Below are 25,348 nucleotides of genomic sequence, written 5' to 3' on the forward strand. Positions count from 1 at the left end.
AGCACAGGACCTGTGTACACCAGGGCAAGGCTGTTTGGTGGAAACCAGGTGTGCAGTTAGATCCCAAATGCCACGTACTTAGTTTGGCTTTGGGGATTTCAGTGCTGTGGCTGTTTTACTTAGCCATGACCTTTAGGCTCTTCTCTTTGTCCTTGGTAATCCCAGTGTTTGAAAATCCCAGAGTACCTTTTGGTAGTGGTTGATTTTTTTCTCAGTTTTGTCTGGGGTTTCTCGGTAAGGTGATCTGATGGATCTTCAGGCCCAAGGGGTCCTGGAAGGGCCTGGAGACTGCCAGAGTTGAGGAGGAGCTGTTAGGATGCGCAAGCAGGGGCAGTGTGGGCCAAGGGCCCCCTGGAGGAGGCTGTGCTTTCCAGATCCCTCCCAAGGTTTCCAGGCCTGCCTGATGGCCCAGACCCACTGCCCCAGTTTCCTCCATCCTGGGGAAGTTTTGAAGACCATCTGGATCTCCCTCACTCCCTCCTAACTCCCTCATGTGGGAGGGGTGCAGGAGGCAATGGGTATTTACAAGGAGTCCTGTAGGTGATTTGGTGGCCATTCCCAGTCCCTCAGAAGAGCTGAAGGAATTGTCCTTTGAAGGTAGCACTAAAATGGCAGTGAAAGAAATTAAGTGCTCACCACATCAGCAGCCAAGTCTTATCCCCAAACACCTCCATCCTGTCTTCAACTGGAAACTTGTCATTTTACCAGTTTGTGCCACAGCAGCTCACTTGGGTGGGCTCCCTCTGTCGGGGGGAGTTCCTGGGTGCAGCACCCACTCCCACGGACTCCTTTTCTCTTCCAGGCCTGCCTCGGTCTCGCAGTCAGACGTGCCTGCCAGAGCTGCTACGGTTTCTGGGTCAGAACGTGCATGCCAGGAAGAATAAGAACGTCGACATTCTCTGGCAAGCTGCTGAGGTACTGTTACAGAGAGGAAAGGGAGAAAAGGAGGCTATTGCTATGCCCACTACCAAAGGTCAGACAGGAACATTACAAAGTAGAATCTCAGGAGGAGAGCAGATCTCTCCATACTGGTAGAAGAAGGAGTCACTGAGTACATTCTAAAGCTCTGGAAGAGACTGAACAGTTCACAGAGTCCGTTCCTTTGAGGCTGTCTGAATTCTGAAAAGCTTGACACAGTCCATCCCTTGAGGCATTTAGTAGCCAGGCTGATGACAGTTGTCACCCTCAGAAGCCTGGCCATCGATACCAGCTGAAACCCACTATCTACTGCATCTTTTAATAGCGTCAGAAGGAGGCCATGTGACCTTTCAGGTCTCTTTAAGCCATCTTTATTGTACATTGTGCTTCTGATCTCATTTTCCCAAGCACTTACCCTGCTCATATTTTCTCCTAAGTTTATATATACTTAGGATTCCAAGCTGCTGCTCTGAGCCTGGGTATCAGAGCAATTTCATAGCTGGTTGTTCACTCACCCTTAAAGAGGGGTGAGGTTAATTCTTCTCCACAGCAGCAAAACCTGCCCAGCACTGGAACTTGGGCACACATAGCCCCCAGTGGTGTTCCTGCTCCCTGCCTGGGCCCTAGGAGAGGGATGGTGAGCCCAGGAAGGAGGTGGCACTACACTGCCCACGACACCTCAGCCACCATGCCTCACCGCAGAGCCCGAGCAGCAGAGGGTCAGCCCTCCACAGCTTCCCCGAGCAGCTCACTCTGAAGCATGCCTCTCCTTCTAGTCAGGAAGGTGCTCTCTCAGCCCCAAGTCTCTTCCACAGCAGCAGACGGTCTCAGCTGCTCACGGTGCTTGGCCGCCACTTCAGGTTGGTTATTAGTCCTATGTTCAAGCCTGGCTTCCTGAAGCCACACTTTTTGAACATGCCCCACATTCTGGGTTTGTTAACAGTTATGGCTACTGATACCGTTCTGTTGAATTAAACTTTAAAGAGTGAACATTCCCCTTCATTTTTCGAGTGCCTCAGCTGTTCAGACTTTGTCCTCATGGAAAGCATGGGATGGCTCAATCTGCAGGTCTCCCCTCTCTGGGCCAGGCTGCCCTCTAAATCTTTCATTATAACAGAACACATTTTGAAGCACCAAGTGACAGGAAGTTCGGCAGGTTTCTCAGGCCTCATTTTTCAGGTATCCTCTTTGTTTTGGGGCCTCATGTGGCATTGGGGGTCTCTGCAGCAGAGCAGAGGGGCTTACTACTTTTATTTTTTCTGGGGGGGTTGCTAAACCTCCCTGCCTAGGCTGTGATAGCCTTTTACCTAAGTACCTTAAGAGATTTCGTATGAAGAGCAAGCCTTTCCCACATAACATGAAGAATACAGAGGGTGGCCATGTGTGATGGCTCACGCCTGTAATCCCAGCACTTTGGAAGGTCAAGGCAGGTGAATCACCTGAGGTCAGGAGTTCGAGACCAGCCTGGCCAACATGGTGAAACTCTGTCTCTACTAAAAATACAAAAATTAGCCAGGCGTGTTGGTGGGTACCTGTAATTTCAGCTACTTGGAGGCTGAGGCAGGAAAATCGCTTGAACCTGGGAGGTGGAAGTTGCAGTGAGCTGAGATTGCACCACTGCACTCCAGCCTGGGTGACAGAGCAAGACTCCATCTCAAAAAAGAAAAAACAAACAAAACCAAGCAAACAAACAAGAACAACAAAAAAAACCCCACCCCGAAAGAACGCAGAGGGTCACACAGCTAGGTCTCTGAACAGTGGTGGGGGATGTGTACTCACTGATTCATTCTCCTTAGAATAAACACACAGGCAGTTTTACATACGTGCAATGCAGAGACCTTGTGCATACCTTGTTTGGGAACTGTGGTTCTTCTTGTCTATTACCATATAATAGAAAAATCATTAAGTATAGGGACACTTGACCATCCAGAAAAGCTGTCCATCAAGTCCTGTATTTTTTGTTCCCAATAGAGATCTCAAGGTATACAAGCATGAGTGTAGAGGCGGAAGTCTCTCAGAGACCCTCTGCTGTATCCATTCTCATGTTGTCCACCAAACCCCAGGCATCCCCTGGGGATAAGTGGTTGTGGGGCAGCAGTGCCAGCCACTCAGGCACTGAGTCTTTCCATCCCCAATTTGATCAGAGCTGCTCTCTTTTTCTGGCTCCTATTTCTTTTTGTTTGTGTGTGTGAACAAAGGGTCCCTGGCTAAATAGCTGGAATATCTTTAGTCAGGTCTAAGCCCATATCTCATGGATGAGGAGACCCAGCAGTGCACCAGAAGTGGCTGATGGCCTTCTGGGATGGGAGCCTGGCACTGCAGTGCCCTCTTGGGCAAGGGTGCATCACTGGCCACCCCTGCCTGCCTTTCAGACCCTCCCATTAGCTCTGGATGCAGGACCTATGAATTTAAAGCTTTTTGAAACCTATAGTTCCAGCTTCCGCCATGTGTTTGGGTCATGTACTCTACAGCCCCCAGAATTTAGTGCATATACCAAGTTCACTCTTGCTTTGTCAGTTACAACTTTACAAATTTGATTAATTTACTCTTTGTTACATTAGTTTAGGGTCTGCTTATCTGCTTAGGGTCTGTTGCTTTTTCTTTTTTTCTTTCTTTTGGTCTGTTCTCAAAAGAAGCCTATTTTCCCTCTGATTGTCTTGCCTGAACAATGGGTCTTTTCTGTTTTGTCTCTCCCTGGACAAGGTTCTTAGCATTGTACCATATTCATGTCTACTGGTGATCCTGCTAGTGACTGGCATGCTCTTTGGCTTTGCTGGCCTGACAAGCAGGTTTTGTGCCATCTTCAGGAGTTGACAAGACACTGATATTTTCCTGGCATACAACAGATACCTGGAGCCCACCATCATACCACTTGGATGATGTTTCATTAAATACCAGCCTTGCTGTCATAGTGCAGTATCTGATAAGGTGCATAGTCGTTTATCTGAAGCTCCTGTGGCCAGATGTTTTGGAATGCACAGGTTTTCAGATTTTAGAAAGTACTATGGTACACAGTCGGTGTTCTTATATGTAAGTAATACGGTGCACATCGCATATGTGTACCATGGTATACATATAGGATTTCACATCCCCAGGAAGCCTGGGGCAGCACTCTACAATCAAACTCATATTATTGCCACACTGAAAAGTATGAATATTTACATAAAAAGTAAAGATTGTAAGTGGTCTCATATCAGCTCAGGTCTGGTTATGCTGCGAAATGAGACTGCCACAAATTTACAAAAAAAAAATTATTTTGTTTCAGAGCTTACTGGATTTGGTGACTGTGTGCTTAGGATTGTATCTAGTCGTGCAGGGAAAATGCCCTGAAATCTCCCCAAGGGGAGAGGAGGTGCACTCAAGTGGCCTTTTCCCAGTCCCCTACTCTGTGAGCCGTTCAGTTGTGAGGAGGGAAGTGTGCTGGTATTAACTCCGCAACCAGGAGAGGATGGCGGGAAGAGGCCTGTACGGTCTGGTGGTCAGGAGGTGGCCAAAGGGCAGTGGAACTTCTGAGTTGCTCCTGTCTGTGTATGTGAAGGAGGAGAGTAGAGATAGTAGGTCTGTCCCCTGCCTTTCAGGGAGACCTGGCCTGGGACTGTGGGCATCCTGAAAGTGGCTCTGGCTTCCCGAGTGGGTCATCTTTGTCACCCTCTTTCCCTCAGGGATCAGCAGTGAAGAGCTGAACATGACAAGAGGGCCCAGGCATGGTTTGGAAGGGGACAGCAGACACGATAGAGTGTCCTGTGGGAGAAGGCAGGCCACATAGAGGGTGGTAGGGACAACAGTAGGCCCACAGGCAGCAGGTCCCCAAAAGGGCTGGTGTCTGTAAGTGACTTGGTTTCTGTTACCAGCTCTGGCAGGGCATGGAGTTGGGGAACACAGTTGAAATGTCTGGCCAGGCCTGGGTGTTGAGTTCCTGTTTGTGCCCTTGCTGGGCCAGTTGGGAGCCTCTCCTGTGTGTCGAGGGTGCTGCCTTTCTGGGAAGCCTCGCCTCCTAAGTATGACCCATGTTTCTGTTGGCAGATCTGCCGTCGCCTTAATGGGGTCCGGTTCACCAGCTGCAAGAGTGCCAAGGACCGTACGGCCATGTCAGTGACACTGGAGCAGTGCCTGATCCTGCAGCACGAGCACGGCATGGCCCCACAGGTCTTCACCCAGGCCCTGGAGTGCATGCGCAGGTGAGTGCTGTAGCCAGACTGCGCGCCCCGCCTGCCCCAGCCCGTGTAAACTGCAGATGAGCTGGTACCCTGCGCGTCTGCCCACGGGGCCTACCCTGCATGATCCCCTTGACGCCAGCCCTCACACTCGAGTTTGACAAACCAGTCAAACCATTGGCACTATCAAATTCAGACAGGGTTCTCTTGTAACATAAGGTGCGGGGGGAAGAGCTAGAAGGACTTTCTAAGCAGGACTCCTGGGAAAACTGTTAGACTGGTGGGCAAGCCAGGGGTCAGGCAGCTAAATGGGAAGCTGGGATGCAGCCGTGACATGCGGTGCCCCCTTGGCCACCTGCCTGGCTGTGGGTGTGACTTAGGGCCAGTGCTTTCTCAGCAGGCATCTGCTCTTGCTGTTGTGTATATATCAATATCTGTACATTTCCAAACTTGAGTGAAGCAACGCGTCTGCAGGTTGCACTGGTCTGCTCCGCTGCTTCTCTAGCAGTCCACACAATTTGCTCTTATGAGCAAAGTGTCAAATGAGTGTTTTATTGTGACAGCTGTCAGTGTGCCCTGGCAACCTCACCCTAATGATGTTCTGATTCTGAGGCAGCAGGCGTGTTTGCAGAATGAAACCTGGAACTAAAAGTGTCTACTGTTGATCGATGCCTTGTTTCAGGCACTGCTGGGCAGCCCCCTTCCTCACATACCAAAAGAAAGGATAAGAAACCTGGTTTCCCGTCTCCTTCGATGTAGTCACCAATGCTGTTAAAGTCTCATTTCCAACGGTCACTTCTACTGAATGTTCTGTATCATTTGTCCTCTCACCAAATTATTTAAAGTGTTCAATTCTCTTATCCTTTCTGTATGTTTCTGCCGTTTGACCTTCTCACAATAATGCACAAAGCGACATGTGAGCTCCTGCCTCTTGATAAGCGCATTTTGTAAAAATGGAATCATTTTGTCCTGTTTTGTCTTTCCAAATTCATCTCAACTTCTCTGTTAAAGCTTGCCATCCCTCTGCCCAGGCTCAGGGAAGCAATGGAGATTCAAAGACCCCTGCTCTGGGGCAAGGGCCTGCTCTCCAGGAGCCTTAGTGCCCTTCAGGCCTGATGTCCAGTGTGACCCTGGTGCTGAGGGACAGCGGCTGCGCCTATGCCCGTTAGCTGCACAGTGGTGGGAGGGGACACTTTGGTGAGCTGCCAGTGAAGAAAGAACAAAGTGGACAGGTATCTGCGGTTGTGGCAACAAGGAACAGGATCAGGGCCAGTCAGGAGCCGGCACCTCAAGTTAGGCACACAGTCCATGCAGAGACCTCTGCCCTGTTCTTGGGCTGTTGAACAAGTTCAGCGAAAACATTCATTCTGACCACCTCTGAACACAAAGGCTTCAGGAGACCAGGGACAGAGTGGCTCCATGGAGAGCCACAGTATGATGGCAGGCCTGTCACTGAGCCCAGACCCACAGTGCCCTGCCTGCCTGCCCCTAGCCCACTTGGTTTGTGTGCTGAGGACAGCTGTTACAGTTACAACTGTTAAAATGCACAGTGCACAAAGCACTTTTTATAACTTTTAAACACCTAAGGAATTGAAAATCCTTGTAGGAAAATTAGAAAATACAGATAAGAACCTACACTAGTTCTTCACAACCCTCCCCACACAGAATCCCCCAGCTTCCTACTATGAATAGGTAGCCCTGCTAACATTCGGATACATACTCTCTGAGACAGAGACATGCGTACATGCATATGGGTGTCAGTACGTACACGTGGTCTAACCAGTCCCTGAATTACACAGAACAAAAACACCCACGTGCACAAACAAATGCAATTATATTTGCAATTAACAGTCTTGTGAGCATTTTTTAGGTTAATAAATGTAGACTTTATCACTTTTTTTTTTTGAGACAGAGTCTTGCTCTCTCACCCAGGCTGGAGTGCAGTGGTATGATCTTGGCTCGCTGCAACCTCTGCCTCCCGAGTTCAAGCAATTCTCCTGCCTCAGCCTCATGATTAGTTGGGATTACAGGCACCTGCCACCATACCTGGCTAATTTTTTGTATTTTTAGTAGAGAGGGGTTTCGCCATGTTGGCCAGGCTGGTCTCAAACTCCTGACCTCAGGTGATCCACCTCCCATAGTGCTGGGATTACAGGAGTGAGCCACCACGCCCAGCTACTTTTTACACACTATAATTTATCCAATTTGCTGTCACTGAATATTTAAGCTGTATATGGTTTTCCAGCATTTTAATCAAAGGTGCAGTGAATATCTTTATATATTCTCCTAGCCACATTACCTTAGGTTAAAAAGTGTGCACCTTTGTAAGGCTTTTGAATAATTTTAGTACAGATCACCAAATGGTCCCCACAGTAGCCACTCTCCTGTCCAGTGTCCCAGAGTGCTCAGGACACTGCCCGAGCCGGGGTGCTGTCTTTCCTGTTACTCTTGGGAGGCTTCTGAAGCTGTAAGCGCTGTTGTTTCTCCACATTACTGGTAAGGGTCCTGAGGCCTAGCAAAGGGAAGGCCCTTCCTCCCATGGGAACAGGCGCCATTCCCTCCACACCGCCCTCTACCTCTCTAAACCCCACTCCTGCCTCCAATTATGGGTGTCTTTTTAAGTTGCTTATACATTTATTTTTTGAAATCTCTACAGTAAACGTATTACTTTAATAATTTTTTAAGAAGTTATAAAAACAAAGCTCAATCCTACTTTACCCGTGCCTGTCCCAGAATTCTCGCAGCAGCCCCGGGGACACAGCTCACTGCCGCCTTGAGCTGACCCTTAAGATCTGAGGCTCTTGCCACAGGCATTTGTTTTAATGTGACTTCTGTTTTCTCTATGATCCCATGAAGGAAAGACATGTACCTGTTTAGGCGGCTGCAAGCCGAGGTGGCTGAGTCACAAGCTAGCAGCTCTGGCTGCTGGGGTGCAGAGTACCTGCAGTTTAGACGAGAGCTCCAGGAGGCAGCATAAACGTCCACCATGTCTGTGAGTGGAGGAGGACATTTGGTTCCTGACTTTCTGGCTTGCATCTTATCAGACAGAAGAGTAGAGTATGCAGGTGGGGGTATGGGGTTGGGGCCAAGCTGGCACCAGGCTTTAGCCTGGAGGCCCAGGGTGAACGGTGGCCAGTGCTATGATGTAAATGTTCAGCTACCAGCTCTCTCTCCAAAAGCCCTGATCTGTAATGTTTGCCAATTTCTGTGGCATAAACGCTTCTACCAGGGCCTGTTTCAAGCTTCCAATGTGGTACCACTGAACATGGAGTTGGGAAGAGATTCACATACTTGGCCACTGGGGTGTCCATGTCCCCAGTCCTGGGGCTGAACCCCTTGAAGTGGGCCTTGCTGAATAGCCACAGGGCCTCATCAGCCTCTCCTGGCAGGGAATGTGGCAGTGGGTCAGTGCTCCGCAACTTGGGAATTGTGCCCTCTCAGAACGGCACATTCCAGCAGGGCCATCGGGGCTTCGGGGCTCCTCCGGGAGAGCTGGGGGGGCCCTGTGTGAAGAGGAACCCTGGGCCTCCTGCCTCCCCATCTCCCGAGTGGACCCTTCACAAGCCGCCTGCTGTGTCCTCAGGCCTCGATTCTGTGTCACTGTGGACATGAATGTGCTTCCAGAGTCGTGTGACTCTAGGTACCATCTCACCTCAGTGCAGTTTTTCTGTAGCACCAAAAGGGGGAAGAAGACCCAAATTTTCAGTGTGGTGTTGGTTGGATTCCACCCTTGGGGATGCTCGTAGAACCATAACTTGCAAAGATGGAGACAGCAGTCGTTCATGCCTGCCACTGCTGAGCCCGGAACCCGAGGTGGGGCTGGCGAGGGCTCTGCACTTGGTTGGTTGGTACCTGAGGTAGATGGTTTTCATTTGTGTGGTTGATCAAGAGGCAGCTTTGGCCAAATCCTTTGTGCCACCCACTGCTCAGGCATCTGTGAGAAGGTCAAATCCCCAATGGTTCTTCATGTTCAGCTTGCTTCTCAGAAATCCCTGTGTGTGCAGCATGTGGGAGCATGGCCGGGCAGCATGGAGTTGTGCTTGGCCAGCCGAGAGAGTGAACATGGAAAACCATTCGTTCAACCTACATGTGTTTATTTTCAGTAGATTGCAGTATTTTTTCTTATTTTCACTTCTCTTTCTCTCCTTTTTTCCTGTAACTGTGCTGGTTTTGTTTTGGTCTTCCTCTCATACCTGTTTCTGCATTTCATCTTTTCTTTCTATTGTGGCTTCATTTCATTTTTTTTTAACCTTATCTTTGGTTCTCTCCTTTATCTCATACTTTTTGATAAAATCCATCGCATGTGTCTCTCTTTTTTTCTTTATTTTCTTTCCTTTCCTTTTTTCTTTTTCTTTCTCCCAAACTTTTTCCTTTTCACAGCATTGGAACACGGGAGGTAGTCACCCAGAAGAACTTGAGCGGCCTGGTGCCCATCCGAGACTTAAGGCTAGACCCCAGCCTCCTCTGTTCCATTCCTTTATTAGCTCTGAGCCCCAATTTACTGATTGTGTGGCTCTTTCTGAGCATAGCATACCTGGTGACCAAATTGCGTTGCAAATGAATATTATTATGAAAAATTAATAAGTCACAAGAAAAACAAAAGTGCCAGAACATGTCCAGCCACCGTGTACCTAACTGGACAGAAGGAATGTGTCAAAGCGTGGTCTGCCAAGAGATATTTCATGCCTTACATTTTGATGTTTTGTTCTTCTGAACTGTAAATATCTGCCAAATTATTTCACCAAGAGGACTTGTTTGTTTAGCTCCTGTAGCATCTTCAGTGCTTGTAACATGTTCTTACGGTGCCCTGTCACTGCATCGTTTAGCTGGCCTGGAATTCCTTGTACCACGTCTCTACCTTCCGACGTACAAGTATCTATCACCTGTACTTCTCACGTGCCCTGTTTCCAAAAAAAAGTATTTCTGTTTGAAGAGAATTTGTATATTTGATACTATTCTTTAAGTATACTGTTAACCCTTCCTTTCCTTTTGATGACAAATGAAAAGAAAAAGATAGATGCTTTATAACTGGCTCATCTAGATAAACCTATCTAATAGGACATGTATTTTCTGCTTTCATTTCAAAGCGTAGTCCCTGAATTACAGTAGCAAACAGTTTGCAAAATCCTAAGACTTCCTTGCTTATGTTTATTATTTCCAATTAAGGATGACACAAAGCTGTGAATACAATAGTATACTGTACCAACTCAGACACAGACCAATAGGTTATCTAACTCTGTAAGGATCATTCAACTGGTTCTAGGAATTAATGCATATAGTAACCAAAGGCTGTTAACGTTATATCTTTTTATTTATTTTAAAACAGCATTTTTCATTTAAAAAATGGTATCCTTAATTGCAGATTAAAGTTCTAACATCTTTTCTCTCTTACTAATCAAATATGGTTGATAATGAAAAAAAAAATCAAAGAGAAATTGCAAAAAAAAAAGATCCTTGACTTTTGGGCAGTTGCGACGGGTAGAGCTGTGAGAGCAACGGGGTGCTCTGGTTTCTGCTGGTGCCCTTCAGTCCTAATGTGGCATGCCCTGCAATGCGATGAAGTGTAACCTTAACACCTATGTGGGGCAGAGGGTTATTGGACACCTGTAAAGGTAACCAAATAAATAAGGAAAAAATCCCCACACCCTGTGCAGGACAGTCAGCAGCTTCTCTGTCTTCCAGTTCATATTATACTGTGGCCCCACTTTCTGTCTTCAGTTGGTTCCCCATACACTGTAGTCTATAAAGAGGATTTTTTTTTAACCAGTCCAGAAAAATGGGAATGAGTTTAGAAAAGCTTGCTCTTCCAGAACCTTGGCACCCATGCATGCCCAGAAACCCAATCCACCACAAAAGGCGGTGACCTCTCTTCATTCTCTCTGCAGGACTCCAGACCTTACTCTGGGCTTTCTCTCATTTGGTTTCAGCTCAGAGTCTGGCTTTCTCTCATTTGGTATCAGCTCAGAGTCTGGGTTCTAAGAATCATAGAAGCAGTTAGCAATGATTGGCAAATGCTAGACTCAACACTTTACATTCTAAAGTGGAAGACCATCTGAGCACTGCAGACTCCCTGGGGCGGGTGTCACCTGTGTGTCACCCCGTAGGTGAATCCACGCCTCTCCAAGTGCAGCATGTTCACTTGTCTCTTCTAAAATAAATGAGGTGGCTGTTACGGCATAGCTCTTGTCATCCTTCAGTAGGGAGTCTCTCACCAAATGCCAGCTTATGGGTGGTGTAAGCTGTGGCAGCATGACAGTAGTCCTTGGGCTACTGTCCTTAGTGTCCTGTCCAGCCTGTGATTATTTGCAAGGTATGTTTGCCACTTTCCCTCTTTCACATTGAGGCATGCACTTCAACTAATACCATCTTGTTTGCTTTATTTGAAAGTGAGAAAGCAGAGTCCACAGCCTCATTCAGTTCCCATTACACAGCTTCCAGGTCCTGCTACTGGTAGTGCAGTTCCACTGACTGCAGTGGTGACTGGTGCTCACTCCCACCTCCGCGGCAGGGCTAGTGGCTGGGCAGAGGCCATGCACAGAGGGAGGCCCTCTGACTGCAGACAGCATTCCTCCCTGTCCCAGGGCTCAAGGATGCTTCTGTGGCACCCTCCAGGGGCCCCTCCCAGGACCCTGCCCCATAGCACAGAGAAGCTGTGGTCAGCCGAGGAGCCACTCCCAGGGGGCCTCAAGGACACCACCACCTGATCCTTGATTGTCACCACACCTTTCTGCCCGTGTGGACTTAGCCCTTGGGCTGAGAGAGAAATGATACCAAAGGGAAAAAGATAAAGTTCTTTGTTTCTCTCCTCCAGGGGCTGGGTGAAAATCAGTATGCTGCCTGTGCAGTTGGAGAGCTACCAAAAGGACACCGTGAGATTAGCCTAGGCGGTGGGTTGGTTTTGGCTTTTTAAAACTTAAAGTATTTGAGAAAAGAAACTCAGTTGCTCTCCCTTTATGCTGAATTTTAATGTCACTAAGGCCTTTTCCTCATGAAATCAGGCCAAGTACGTTTTCAAAATCTTACCTGCTTTAGTAAGAGATAAGCAGGATGAAACAAAGGTGGGGAGATGATTCAAGAAAGGGGTCATTGACACTTAGTGATGGTTATAGCTGCATGTACAGAAGTAGTGCTGAGGCACTGGTGATACCAGCTCTAGGTGTTCAGGATTAAACCAGCTTTCTGAAGTTAGGGAAACCATAATCAAGAGTCATTCTCTTTGAATGATCTTATAAAATTGTTGTGTTAAGTTTTTTCAACTAGTGTGACAGTCACCTTTATGCCTAAGGCTTGGTTCCAGGAGAGATTTTAACACAATGGCCTATTCTCCCTCCACAAAGTGACAGGAGTAGCAGCCACTAACCCATGCTTGGCCATAGAATCACTTAGATACTGATGCCTGCAGATGAGTTCTTAAATGGAAAATCCTACTGGAACTGGCAAACTAGAAGATTCCCTAAAATTATCTGTCATTTGGGGTTTCCATTTTAATTTTCATTTCAAAAATGGATGCCCTTGAAAAGAAATAATTTATCGATATAATAAAAGTAATCATGGAGTTTTGAAACAAGTAAGTCCCTCTTGCTAAAATCTAAGACCTTCTCTACAGGTGCCATTGACTCCTAAAAAGTACGCAGCCAGTGTGATCAGTGGAGGTGTTCTGCCTTAGGGCAGCAGGCTGGCCTCTGCGACAGGAAGCCCCAGTTAGCACAGGCCGTCCTCACCACCTCTGCATACCTCGTCCCAGACCCTCTTGCCAGCTTGTCGGCACAGACAGTGGGATGACAGTGTCGGCATGTGGATCAGCCGCATCAGCCAGATTATGTAAATTCAGACATTTTTGGGAAAGAAAAGAAAATCTGATTTGAAAACTACGTTGAAATGAAAGTACAATCTTTATTATAACTTCATGTCTAATGTATTCAGCCAACTAAACTAGGCATTAGCTCCTTTAAGATGTAAAAAAAGATAATGTCAAAGTTCACAAATTATTCTGCCTCGCTCCTCACGGCAGTTTAGCATTTACTAGTGATAGGTGGTTTTTAAGCAGTTTGTACATTTCTATATAAATGGAGAAGCCATATATGAAGCAGTTCATTAATGTAAGAGTTTCCAAAGATTAAAGGAGATTAACTGTGCATAGAAACCTATAGCTTCTGCTTTAAGTGGAAGTATATTTTTGATTACTGAATGTTTGGCAAACATGATTGTTACTCCAGGGGGCCTGCTTCTGTGGCCTGGGTGTTCAGCTCAGATGACACCTCAGCTCAGCTGAGGCCTTGAGGCTCTGTGACAAGAAAGCATATCCAAGTTACCAAATTAGTTACAACAACCAGGTGGATACTTTTCTAAACTATCAGAGCTTAGCTTTTGAATAAAAATTACTGTCTTACCTAAAGTATTTTACATGTTCTTGATGAGACTGTCATTTTCACTTTAAAAGGCTTGAGCAATTGCCACTGATATTTTTTTAAAGTGCATGACATGATGATCTTCATACAATTTGAATTTTTAAAAAAATCACTGTTTCTTGCTAACTGCAAATTTTGCCTCTCATAAAAGGAATTTTGTACTAAATTTGATAACTAGTTGATTTCATTGCTAGTCTTAGAACAGTATACAACTATCAAGTTATACTGTGCTGTGGGAAGTCATTTATGTATAAAGTCACTTTTGCCGATTAGTTTTCTGTCTACACCTGAACATTTCCCAGAGAACTCCCTGGATGCACTCACTAAGCAGGTGAGGACACCTGGCTACTCATCCTCCCATGCAGCGTTTGTTTTTGCCTCTCTCCCGGATTGCCATAGCAACCCTCCATCAAATGCAGCTGGGGATGATGCTGGTAGTGAGTTCTCTAGGGAAGGGTACCTGTGGGCTCTCATTGGCTCAGTGGCACTTGTGCAAGAGGGAACACATGAGGGCAGCCCACCTGTGGAAGGGCTGCTGGCTGCTACCAGATCTCAGTGAGGTCCCTCCTTCATGACATTCCAGCCCTGATTGCCAGGCTGGTCTGCAGACAGTGCATGAGCCCATTGGATTACCTGGCACCCAGCAGATCGGAACAGCCTTCCCAGCCACATGCCTTTGCTACATGTTGAATTCTGCAAGGAAAGTCAACATTTTGAATTTCAATGTGATTACAGCTCTTGCTAATATAGAAAAGTGCAGCTCATTAAAGCTTACTAAAGTGCAGCTTTAGTAAGAGTAGTAATATTTCTCTTTCCACTTAATTTGCTATGTAAGATAACCTTTGAACCACAAGTTACGATAGAACCCCAAATGACTTAGACATGAGCTACATGAAGTCATTCATTCACTTTTAAAAAGTTTGCTTCTACTTAGATACAGTGCTGCTTTTAGGAATGCACAGCTCACAGCCCCATGCAGCATGTGTCCATCTCTGTGCTTCTTAATTGCCTTGTTCAGAAACCTGCCATTTTACGTATGTATTTGTTGTAAATGAGTCCGGCACCCATTTAAATTAATCTTTTTTTTTTAATGTTATGAAAATGATCAGTTCATTTCATCTTAGTTTAAGTCTTTTCTTTTTTCCTTTTTTACTGCTGTCATTTCTTGTGCTTGTTTTTTCCCCAGTGAGGGTTGTCGAAGAGAAAATACAATGAAGAATGTTGGAAGTCGCAAATATGCATTTAATTCCCTGCAGCTGAAGGCTTTCCCCAAGCATTACAGGCCTCCCGAAGGGACTTACGGAAAAGTTGAAACATGAACACACGGTTTCCTCTAATTAGCTGTTACATAATAAATGTGGGTACCCTCTAGTGTCATATATGACTTCTTCAAGAAGACCTGAAGGATTGGTTTTTATTTTTTGTTTTGTTTTTGTTTTTGTTTTTTTAAAAAAGAAAATTTTTCACTAAAGAATCTATGGAGCATGTTTTTTGGTTTTGGGGTTTTTTGTTTTTGTTTTTGTTTTTTACCATTGGAATCAATAGGAGGTAATGTTTGGCTCGATAATGTGGATAGTAACGACTGCCCATTTAAATAGCCTTTCGCTGTAACTACACAGATCTATATGAATCAAAATGCCAACTTGCTCACTTATTTTTCTGCAGAGTAACTCAAAAGTGATCATTGAATTACAATCCACTTTGTACAAGTATGAATGTAAAACAATAAATAATAAATAATTGGATCCTAGGCAGACCAATAAATGTTAAATGTTATTTGGGGAAAGAAGCTAGCACTATCTCATACAGTGAGAATAAAGGGTTCTAGTGAATTACCCTATTTACAGCACCACCTGAAGAAGCTGAAAGAAAGATTGATAAATTAACTGGAGATAAGACTTTATTAGAAAGTAACACCTCCAAAGGAAGCCCACACAGTTGGGGCCACTCTATTTTTTGTCCCTCATGAGTTAGAGAACTGGGAGTCTGCTTGGAGACACAAAGCCAGCAGTAAGGTCCCTTTAGCCTGTCTCCTGTTCTCTGAAGCTCCCTGTCTAGGCTCTCCCACGCCCACAGGGCACATCTCCCTTTCTTCCCTAGCTGTAAATCTAGGGCTTCGGATGTGGCATGTCACACTCTCATGGGGAATTTATGACCATAGAGATAGTAGAAACCTAAATATTTAAAGAAAAGAATTTTCTTGCAGGATTTCCAATACATCTTCTTCTAAAAGACAGTACAATCGTGTTTGAGTGTCTGATAAAAGTGTCTTATTTTTAGATTTGTAATAATTGTTACTTTCTTATTCTCATTCTGTTATGTAAGATGACTATTGAGAAACAGTTGAAATTATCTCCTTAAATGAGATTTTGAAAGAGATTTATGGGCCATAAAACTTAGGAATTTCATAGAAAATTTTGTCTGGTCATCTTTTATAAGATGATGATGAGTCTTATCTGCACATAGCAGAGTTTTTTTCTTAGGAGTTTATATGTTTTATTGATTCTGTTTATGATGTTTACATGTTCTTGAAAAGGTTGTAAAAGAAATCTATATGGCACATATTAATGATGCTGATCGTAATGATTTGTGAACCTCTAGAAATTCTTATGTCTAAAAGCCTAGAGATTCTTCTGGTTTCTTTAGAAACATGTAACAAACTTGGGGCAAGGGTGCTAAGCATGGGGAGGACTACTTATTGGCAGGAACACAGAGGGGGTGGGCATCAGGTAGGGGTAGAACTGGGTGACCTTCCAGATCCCCTCCTACTCAGAAGTCAGCATGCAAGCAGAGCCTGCTGTCTCCCGGTGCCTGCAGGGAGGAAAATGTCTGTGGAGGACAGTTTAACAAGGATGCAGCTCTCAGCTGCTCCCTCAAAGCTGGGTTCACTATGGCAGGCGGGAGGCAGAGAAACTCCTGCCCACCAAACCCACTGCACAGGTGGCTGCTGCTGGTGTCACATTCTCCTTTTTAAGTGTCAGTCTCTGTTCACAGACAGTTCATTTTCAATATGGCTGATTTGGCCTTTCACCTCTCCACCACCTCATTTAATTTGTAAATTTTTAGTTCCATATTTTCTCATTTTAACTTTTAAAAAATCTCCTTGCTTTTTTAAAAAATCAATATTACCCACATAGTTTTCAGATCTTTTTTGTCTGAAGAGCATTAAATATCTGCACTTATCAAAGGGAATATAGCAAATGTTGATCATCTGTCAGGAGTTTTACATGTGGCACCTTTATATGAATTATTTTCCCAATTTTTGCTTTATGTAATGGGTCACCATAAAACTGTAAGACTTGGCAAATCATATAGAAAAGGTTCAGGTTTCAGTATTCTCTCAGAAGGCATTGTTACTGGGCTTCCGGTGGCATCACACACTTCCAGCGCTTGCAGGATGAGTGTGTTACACAGCCTTGGAGGCAAGTAGCTCCTCTCTTCTGTAGGAGCTTTGAGTTTTCAAATGTGCAGGGAAGGCAGTTTTACAAGTTACCGTAAAATAGAGGTTCCGTCCAATGTTCCTTATAAAGCCTCCCCATTTAAAAAGAAATGAGATCTATGGAAAACTGGGAATGTAATCTGGATTCTGTCAGAGCTCCTACAGAGCACAGTTGCCTTTAGTTTCATTTAAAGATGTAAAAATATTGTATAATACAGTTTTGTCCCTACACAATTGTATTTGCCAAGCTTAGTGCATTATGATACCTTTATTTATTTGTTTTGGGCAGTATTAATATATATATAAACATACAGTTACTGTTTTATATATTCTTAGTCATTCAAAGCCATGTATGCTGTAAATGTGCTGGTCTTTAAAATGACAAATAATAAATAACTGACAAGATATTAAATTTGGTCTTGACTGATTCATCCTATTAAGAGGACTAGTTCTATGTGACCAGCCTATGACTGGACCATTGTTGTTGGGCATTGCGTTGAGTGCTCAGGTGCTGAATGCATATGTTTGTAAACGTGGGACCATGGGAGACTTCCATTTTATATGCTTGTTTCTGCCTAATTTGAAGCAGAGGGGCAGCAGGGTTGAAGTTAACAGCATGGACTTTGGGAGCACACAGAGACACAGGTCCCAATCTTGGTTCTGCCCCTCACTGCTGGTGACTCTTGAGCAAGTTGCTTAACCTCTCCAAGCCTCCATTTCCTCGTGTGCAAAGTGTGGATAACAGCGGTACCTTCCTCATAAGGTACGTGCGACGTGCCTTGAAGTAAGTGTTTGTAAATGGTAGCCATTGTTGTTACCTTCCCACCTGTGAACATGGATCACATCATCTCTGTGGGTAGCCCAGTCCTCATCGTATGACTTGCCAAAATGCAGTTCCACTTGTATTAATATTGGCACTGTTCATCATCACCAGGACTGCCTCTTGCATCACTATTTTGCCTTCTAGGCATACATGACCCATGATCACCCTTGGAAAAATTCCCCTCACTGGAAATGTACAATTAAAGGATGATTGAAATGTTTAACTCTTGGAGTTTTTAGTATTGTCAAACTCCCAGAAATTTAAGCTACCACCTGTAACATGCCTATTCCCTTTATTCTCATTGATGGGGCCAGTGCACCTCAGTTCAACGTCCATTTCCTTGATTACTGTGAACACTGAACATCTTTTATACCTTTATGATATTTCTATTTTTGTGACTTCATTGGAGCATTGGTCTTTTTCATATAGATTGTTATTAATATACAATGTATTAACCCATGTCATATGTTGCACACTTTTTAACCTATTTGTCAGCTGTCCTTTGGTCTGTGGTAGGGGGTATACAATATTTCAAATGTTTATGTAGTCACGTACACCTGTCTTTCATTTTGATGCTTATTCTGAAATTGAGTCCTGGCTTCACCACAGAAGGTGGCACTTATGGGGCAGCCATGTCCTTGTGGGCACAGTGGTATGGCTGCATGTGCACGATGAGGGGCTGGACTAAAGTGCTCACTGGCACCTTGCTTGGTGCATGGCCTGTGCTCAGTTTAATATTATTAATAGTTTCTGCCTTCACACTCATGTCCCAGGATTATGTTTTCAGCATTTACCTATTCTTATTTCTATGTTTTTTATGGTTTCAGTCCTACATTTAGATCAGTCCATCTGGAATCATCTTGGTGTAAGTCCTGTGTCGTGCTTAGAGTTTGCTAAGGTCAGAGGGAATCCCTCAAGGCCAGGCGTAATTTTGCTTCTCTTTAAAGTTAAGCCAAGGAGAAGACATGTCAGGACGCCCAGACATCAGCCACCGTGAGCTTCTTCCCACCCTCCTTCCGCACATTTGGGCGCTGCGCTTTGGTTTCCTGTTGAGCCTCTGCTTAGTAGATGACTTGGCACCGTCCGGCTGCCTAGATCTAGGGGAGTTGTCTCAGGGAGGCTTTGCACTGGAGGAAGGTAAGAGGGGTTGGGGGTTGGAGCTTCTCGATTTGTGATTTTTTAGAGAGCAGAAATGATTAGCTGGTGGGGGGACATTACTTCATTGTAGTTGTTCTACTGGGTAACCTTCCTCTATTCTTTACCAACATCACACAGCACGTTGGCACCATTTTTGAATAGAAGCTTCTCACAGTATCCTCAGCAGCATCGAGTGTTGTTCATGTTGTGGTAATGAGCAATGGATCTCTCTGAGCAGGCAGTGTGACCTCTTTGGTCACTCTAAAGGGCTGCCAGCATTTCTCTTTTCTCAGGCCTGGGGGAGAAGAGCTGTTCTGTGTGTAGGGGTGTTGGGAACACATGGACAGAAGGAATTGGCCTCATGTCGCATCGTGCTCCTGGGATGACTCTTCCAAGACCAGCACTTCCTTCTGGCAGGCAGGCCCTCACAGAACTCTGCATTTGGAGATAGACAAACTCTTTTTCTTGTCACTTTTTCCCCAAAATGTCCTCCTATACAAGCCCTCTTAAGGGCTGGTTTTCCGTAAGTTATAGAGAGGGCACTGCTCTGCTGTGCACAGAACCCCAGCCCAGAAGCACAGGTTCCCTGTGGAGCCTGCAGGGATGGCAGTGATGATAGAACCAAGGGGGTCAAGGCAGGTTGGAGAGAGGTGAGCGGCAGGAAACAGCTCAGTCTGCCTGACCTGGCCCCAGGCTACCCATGAGGGCCTCCAAAGAGGGGCAGAGCTGGCTTATTGGGATCCCTGATGGTTTTACACTTGTTAAAATACTCTTTTCTCAGAGATTCTGAGTATTTTCAAAAGTAGGAAGTAATTGAATTTACAGTGGATAAAATCCAGTATTTGAAATCAGGAAGACAAGAAAAAAAGCAGAATAGCATCCCTTTCTGAGAGGTGTATGCTGACCAAAAAGATCTTTCATTCCAGTGAGCACCAGCAGCTCAGTTTCTGGATGGAGAGAGAGGTGGGTTGTAGAGATGGAAACTTGTGTTTAGCAGATCTCTGCTCCCAGTAGGGGCCCTGGCTGCAATTGACCTCCTGATGCCTTGCCAACACTAACCATAGGTATGGGTACCAACCAGCACAGTGGACATCAGCCCCAGGACCAGTCTACGATTGTCTGGTGGCCAAATGGTGACTTTTAAGTAGGGAGAGCTGGTGGGGACTTCACCGTGCTCTGCAGTGTAGTGGGATCCTGTGAGTTGGCCTGCACAGGCACTCCCTCCCTTGCCGGGGGCACCAGGGAAGCTTCTCCAGCCTGAGGCTGTGCCCTCGATACTATGCCACCCACCCCCGCCGCCATCCTGTGCCAACAGTAGGCAAACAGAGTTGCTTGGTCTTGTTTTTATTAGCTATTGCTCTCCAGGCTATGACAGGGCTTCCAGGGTATAGGCTCAGAACACCCATACTTTCTAGATCCCTATCTTCTTCCTGCCATGACTTCTTCCTGCACCAGGCCACCACTGGCCTTGCAGGCTGGTCCAAGCAGGTCTTTCACACTCTCTTGTCCGACATAACAGAAAAAGCTGAGAAGACAGGGTAGGAAACTCAGTGGTTCCGAAGAGGATGCCTGTGTTAGATGGATATAGATATACACAGCACTTCACTGCCTCCTCCTCCTGGACACCTGGCCCTCCCTTGGGGTCTGTGGCCTGACTCTATCCTGGTTCTCCTATGTCTCTGACCATCCCTCCTCACTCTCAGGTTTGCTGTCGCCCACCACCTGCCACTAACGGTATGCTGTTCTCCTGGATTGCATCCATAACTTTCTCAGTTAAGATGCTCTTCCTGAAAAATCTTACACATTCCTGTTGAATAAATGGTCACTTATATGATAGTGACTTCTAAGCTTCTAGGTCCATCCCAGAGTCTCCCCCAGGGTCCAGATTACCTACACATCCAAGCACTGTGCCCGTCATTTTGCCTGTCTTGCAGACATCTCAAACAGTGTGCTCATGCCTCTCCTCCTCCAGGCTGGCTGAGTCTCCCTCTTAATAGACGACTTTGGGCTCATTTTCTCCCCGACATCCCATCAGCTACTGAGACCTGTATCTCTTGAGAACCATCCCATAATTTCAATCCATGCGCCTATAGGCCTGGTCTTTGTCAGTCCCCTCGGGTCTAGACCTCTCCTGAGCATCCTTACCCTCCTGTAAGGCTGGTCTCAGGTACACCTTCCTCTATGGTGATTTCTCCCCACAAATGAAGTTGGCCCTTGCAAAAAAAGTTCCTCTCCTTCGGTGTTGACTATGACGATTCTATCATGCATATCCTGTCTACTGTGTCAGTCCCCTCTGTAGTCATAAGAGCAAGTATAATTCCTGCTGTGAAGGAGCTAAAGTTTGTTAAATAAACAGATGAACGAATGGTGGTTATGTAGTGTTCAACTGAAATCCTTCTTATTCTGCACTGGACCACACTACTTTTCTCTATATAATCAGTTAGGCTAAACACATCACAAGGAGCCAAATTCAGAAGGTGAAAGGAGAAGGCAAACCACAGAGTGGTAAAGGTAAAGTTACCATTTTAAGGTAAAGGGGCAAGTGCAAGGGTCTCTGAAAAAAGGCTAAAATTAGAAGGGGTTCAGGCAATGTTATCTTGATCTGGATGGCCAGGTACAGGACAGGTTACTTGGTTCTTAACATACAAATATCCTGTTCACTTTTCAGTATACTGGTTATGTTTAACAGTAAAAATTAAATGTTAAAACTCAGCATTGTTGAAGAACCTCCAGAGGAAATTAAGGAAACAGTTATATGTACAGTAGCATCAAAAAGGAGGCAAAAGTCTTGTATATTGAAAACTACAAAATTTTGCTGAAAAGAAATTAAGGACACCAGTAAATGGAAAGATACCTTGTGTACATGGATTGAAATACCTAATATTGTCAGAATGACCGTACTACCAAAAGTGATCTACAGATTCAGTGTCCCCCCCATCAAATTCCCAACTGATTTTTTTTTTTTTCCGGAAATAGAAAAACCCATCCTAAGATTTACACCAAATCTCAAGGAACCCCAAATAGCCAAAACAATCTTGAAAAACAACAAAGCTGGAGGTCACATACTTCTGATTTCAAAGCTTATTACACTACAGTAATCAAAATAATGTGGCACTGGCATAAATATAGACAGAACTACAGAACAGACTAGCATGTCCAGAAATAAGCCCCAGCATATATAGTCAAATGGTTTTCCGTAGGATGACAAGACATTTGACTGGGAAAGAACACCGTTTTGACAAATGGTGTTGGGAAAACCAGCTATCCTTAAGCCAAAAAATGAAGCTAGATCCTCACACCATAGACAAAAGTTAATTCAAAATAGATCAAAGACATAATCTAAAAGCTAAAACTCTGACTCCTAGAAGAAAAAAATGGGAGAAGTTTCACTGTAGTCGGCGGTGACTTGGGTATGATACCAAAAGCCCAATCAACAACAACAACATGAAAAGGCAGCCTGCAGAATGGGAGAAAATATTTGCAGATCATGTATTTGATAAGAGGTTAACGTCTAAAATATATAGGTAACTTCAACTCAACAACAAAAGAGCAAACAACCTATTTTTTAATACCCATCTACCACCTTAACCATTTTAAGGGACTGAAATTGATTTAACCCATTCAAAATGACTTGAGACATCTCTCCAAAGAGATATACAGATAGCCAACAAGTACATGAAATTATGTTTAACATCACTAATCATGAGGGAGATGCAAAATAAAATCACAATGAGATACTTCACACCTATTAGGATGGCCATTATTTAAAACAAACAGAAAACCAGAAAATAACAAGTATAGGCAAGAATGTGGAAAAATTGAAATCCTCGTGTGCTGCTACTGTAGACTGTTAGGCTGCTGTGGAAAACCGTATGACTGATACTCAAAAACACAGGATAACTATGTGATCCAGCAATTCCACTTGTGGGTATATACCCACAAGAGCTGAAAGCAGGGTCTCAGAGATATCCGTACACCCATGTTCACAGCAGCATTATTTACATTACCCAAAGGTACAAGCAACCCAAGTGTCCATTGACAGATGAGCAGATAAACAAAATGTGCTGTATATGTACAATTGAATATTATTTGGCCTTAAAAAGGAAGGAAATTTTGATACGTACTACAACATGGATGAACCTTGAGGACATATGCTAAATGAAATATGCCAGTTAAAGACAACACTTATGGTAATAAAGTTCATAGAGACATAAAGTAGAATGGTGACTGTCAGGGTACAGAGGTGGAGGGGTTCTGGGGATAAAGAGTTCAGGAGATTGGTTGCATAATTGTGAATGCACTCAACACTTTTGAACTGCACACTAAAAATGGTTAAGATAGTAAATTTTGTATATACTTTGCCACAATTAAAATTTTTAAAATATTGCAAATAAAGTCATGAAAAATTATTTTTAAAATGAATCACAGACTTACATGTAAGAGGTAAAACTATAAAACTTTTGAATGAAGATAAAATAAAGCCGAGATTAGGCAGTAGTGTCTTAGATGTAGCAAAGACAAAAATAAATTGTAATTAGCCAAAATTAGAAATTATACTTCAAAGGATACCATCAAGAAAGTAAAAAGACAAACCCCAAATTGGGAGAATTTGTGAATCACTTATCTTTAGTTGACTTGTATCTACAACATATGAAGAACTGTTACAACAATAAAAAGAACCGAACTTGAAACTGGACTAAGGACTTGAATAGACATTTTTCCAAAGACATACAAATGGCCAATAAGCACATGAAAACAGGCTCAAACATCATTAGCCATGGCTGTAATCAAACAGATGAACAATAACTGCTGGTGATGTGGAGAAATTGGAACCCTCAAAGATTGTTGGTAGAAATGTAAAATGGTACAGCCATAGTGGAAAATTTCGGTAGTTCATCAAAATGTTCAAGTTGGGCTGGGAACAGTGGCCCACACCTGTAATCCCAGCACTTTGGGAGACCGAGGTGGGAGGCTCACCTGAGCCCAGGAGTTTGAGACTAGCCTGGGCCACATGGGGACAAAACAGCCGGGTGTAGTGGGATACAACTGTGGTCCCAGCTACTCAGGAGGCTTGAGGTTCCAGAGAGCTGTGATCATGCTACTGCACTCTGGGCAACAGCAGAGACCCTGTCTCAAAAAAAAAAAAAAAGTTTGAATTATATGACCCTGTAATTCCACTCTCAAGGAAACATATGTCCATGCAAAATTTGTTCACCATTGTTCATAGCATTAGTCATAACAGCCCAAAAGTGGAAACACAGCAAAGTCTGCCAACTGATGAGTGGGTAAATGTGGTACATCTGCTATGGAGTATTATTCACAAATAAAAGGTAATGAAGAACAGATAAATTCTGTGTGTGGATGAGCCTTGAAAACATGGTAAGTGAAAGAAGCCAGTCACAAAAGGCTACGTGTTATATAAAAAGTATATTAGTGGCTTTTAGAGGCTGAAGGGGAAAAGAAGTGACTGCTAATGGGTACAGGCTGCTCTCTGGAGTGATGCAAATGTTCTGGGATTAGTGGTGATGGTTGCATAACTCTGTAGATGTAATAAAAACCACTGAATTGGTAAGTTTCAGGGTGAATTTTATGGTACGTGTATTTCTCCAAGTAAAGCTCAATAAACCTGTTACTAAACAACAAAGATGACAGGGCTTTATAATATATATTTTAGAGTTTCTTATTTAATTTTATTAATAAAAAGTCATATCACTTGAATATGTATACAGTGGGAAAAACCATTATTGTTCCTTTCCCAGTGAAAAGGAGTACACACAACAGACTTTTGTGATATTCGGCAACAATGAGCCATGCTGGTGTGGAATTCTCACTTTTTAGTAAAACCTTCTTTAAAAACTCAAATCAGGCCGGGCGCGGTGGCTCAAGCCTGTAATCCCAGCACTTTGGGAGGCCAAGGCGGGTGGATCACGAGGTCAAGAGATCAAGACCATCCTGGTCAACATGGTGAAACCCCGTCTCTACTAAAAATACAAAAAAAAATTAGCTGGGCACAGTGGCGCGTGCCTGTAATCCCAGCTACTCAGGAGGCTGAGGCAGGAGAATTGCCTGAACCCAGGAGGTGGAGGTTGCGGTGAGCCGAGATCGGGCCATTGCACTCCAGCCTGGGTAACAAGAGCGAAACTCCGTCTCAAAAAAAAAAAAAACTCAAGTCAGCTGTACAACACCCTGATTGCTTTAACTCCAGTGAACCACAGAGGTATAAAGAAGCTAGGTAGGGTTCTTTGTGATTCTTCAATGCCAAAAAGTTGGAAACTTTGATTCCTGTTTGACTCTGTATTATTAAGTGATCAGAATAAAATCACTGTAAGGCTAATCTTCACCCGCTTCATGGTTTTCATTCTTGCTTTCTATAGTGGGTATCTGTTGTTTCCACTTGGCTCTAAACCCCTTTCCTTTGGGATTTGGCCCACTAATCCATGTGACTCTGACAGGAGTTAACAATGACAGC

At 44.4% G+C, this 25,348-nt stretch overlaps 1 protein-coding gene across 14 annotated transcripts in view; it reads left to right on the forward strand.

Moving 5' to 3' along the window:
• The window catches only part of INPP4A (inositol polyphosphate-4-phosphatase type I A), a 144,743-nt gene extending 127,412 nt beyond the window's left edge, over window positions 1–17,331 (forward strand). For 8 of the 14 annotated variants that reach the window (XM_021671760.2, XM_064371462.1, XM_021671764.2 and 5 more), the window contains 3 exons: window positions 803–915; window positions 4,942–5,096; window positions 9,453–11,959. In XM_021671760.2, coding sequence (XP_021527435.2) covers window positions 803–915; window positions 4,942–5,096; window positions 9,453–9,633 — 449 coding nt within the window. In that variant the 3' untranslated portion in view covers window positions 9,634–11,959. Of the gene's footprint in view, window positions 1–802; window positions 916–4,941; window positions 5,097–9,452; window positions 11,960–14,666 lie in introns of those variants that run through there. The other 6 variants (XM_064371463.1, XM_021671766.2, XM_021671763.2 and 3 more) reach the window with 2 other exon arrangements.
• Window positions 17,332–25,348: the final 8,017 nt, after the last annotated feature.

The sequence above is a fragment of the Aotus nancymaae genome, unplaced genomic scaffold (assembly GCF_030222135.1).
Source record: "Aotus nancymaae isolate 86718 unplaced genomic scaffold, 86718_ANA_hifiasm-v0.15.2.pri h1tg000131l, whole genome shotgun sequence".
Classification (NCBI taxonomy): domain Eukaryota; kingdom Metazoa; phylum Chordata; class Mammalia; order Primates; family Aotidae; genus Aotus; species Aotus nancymaae.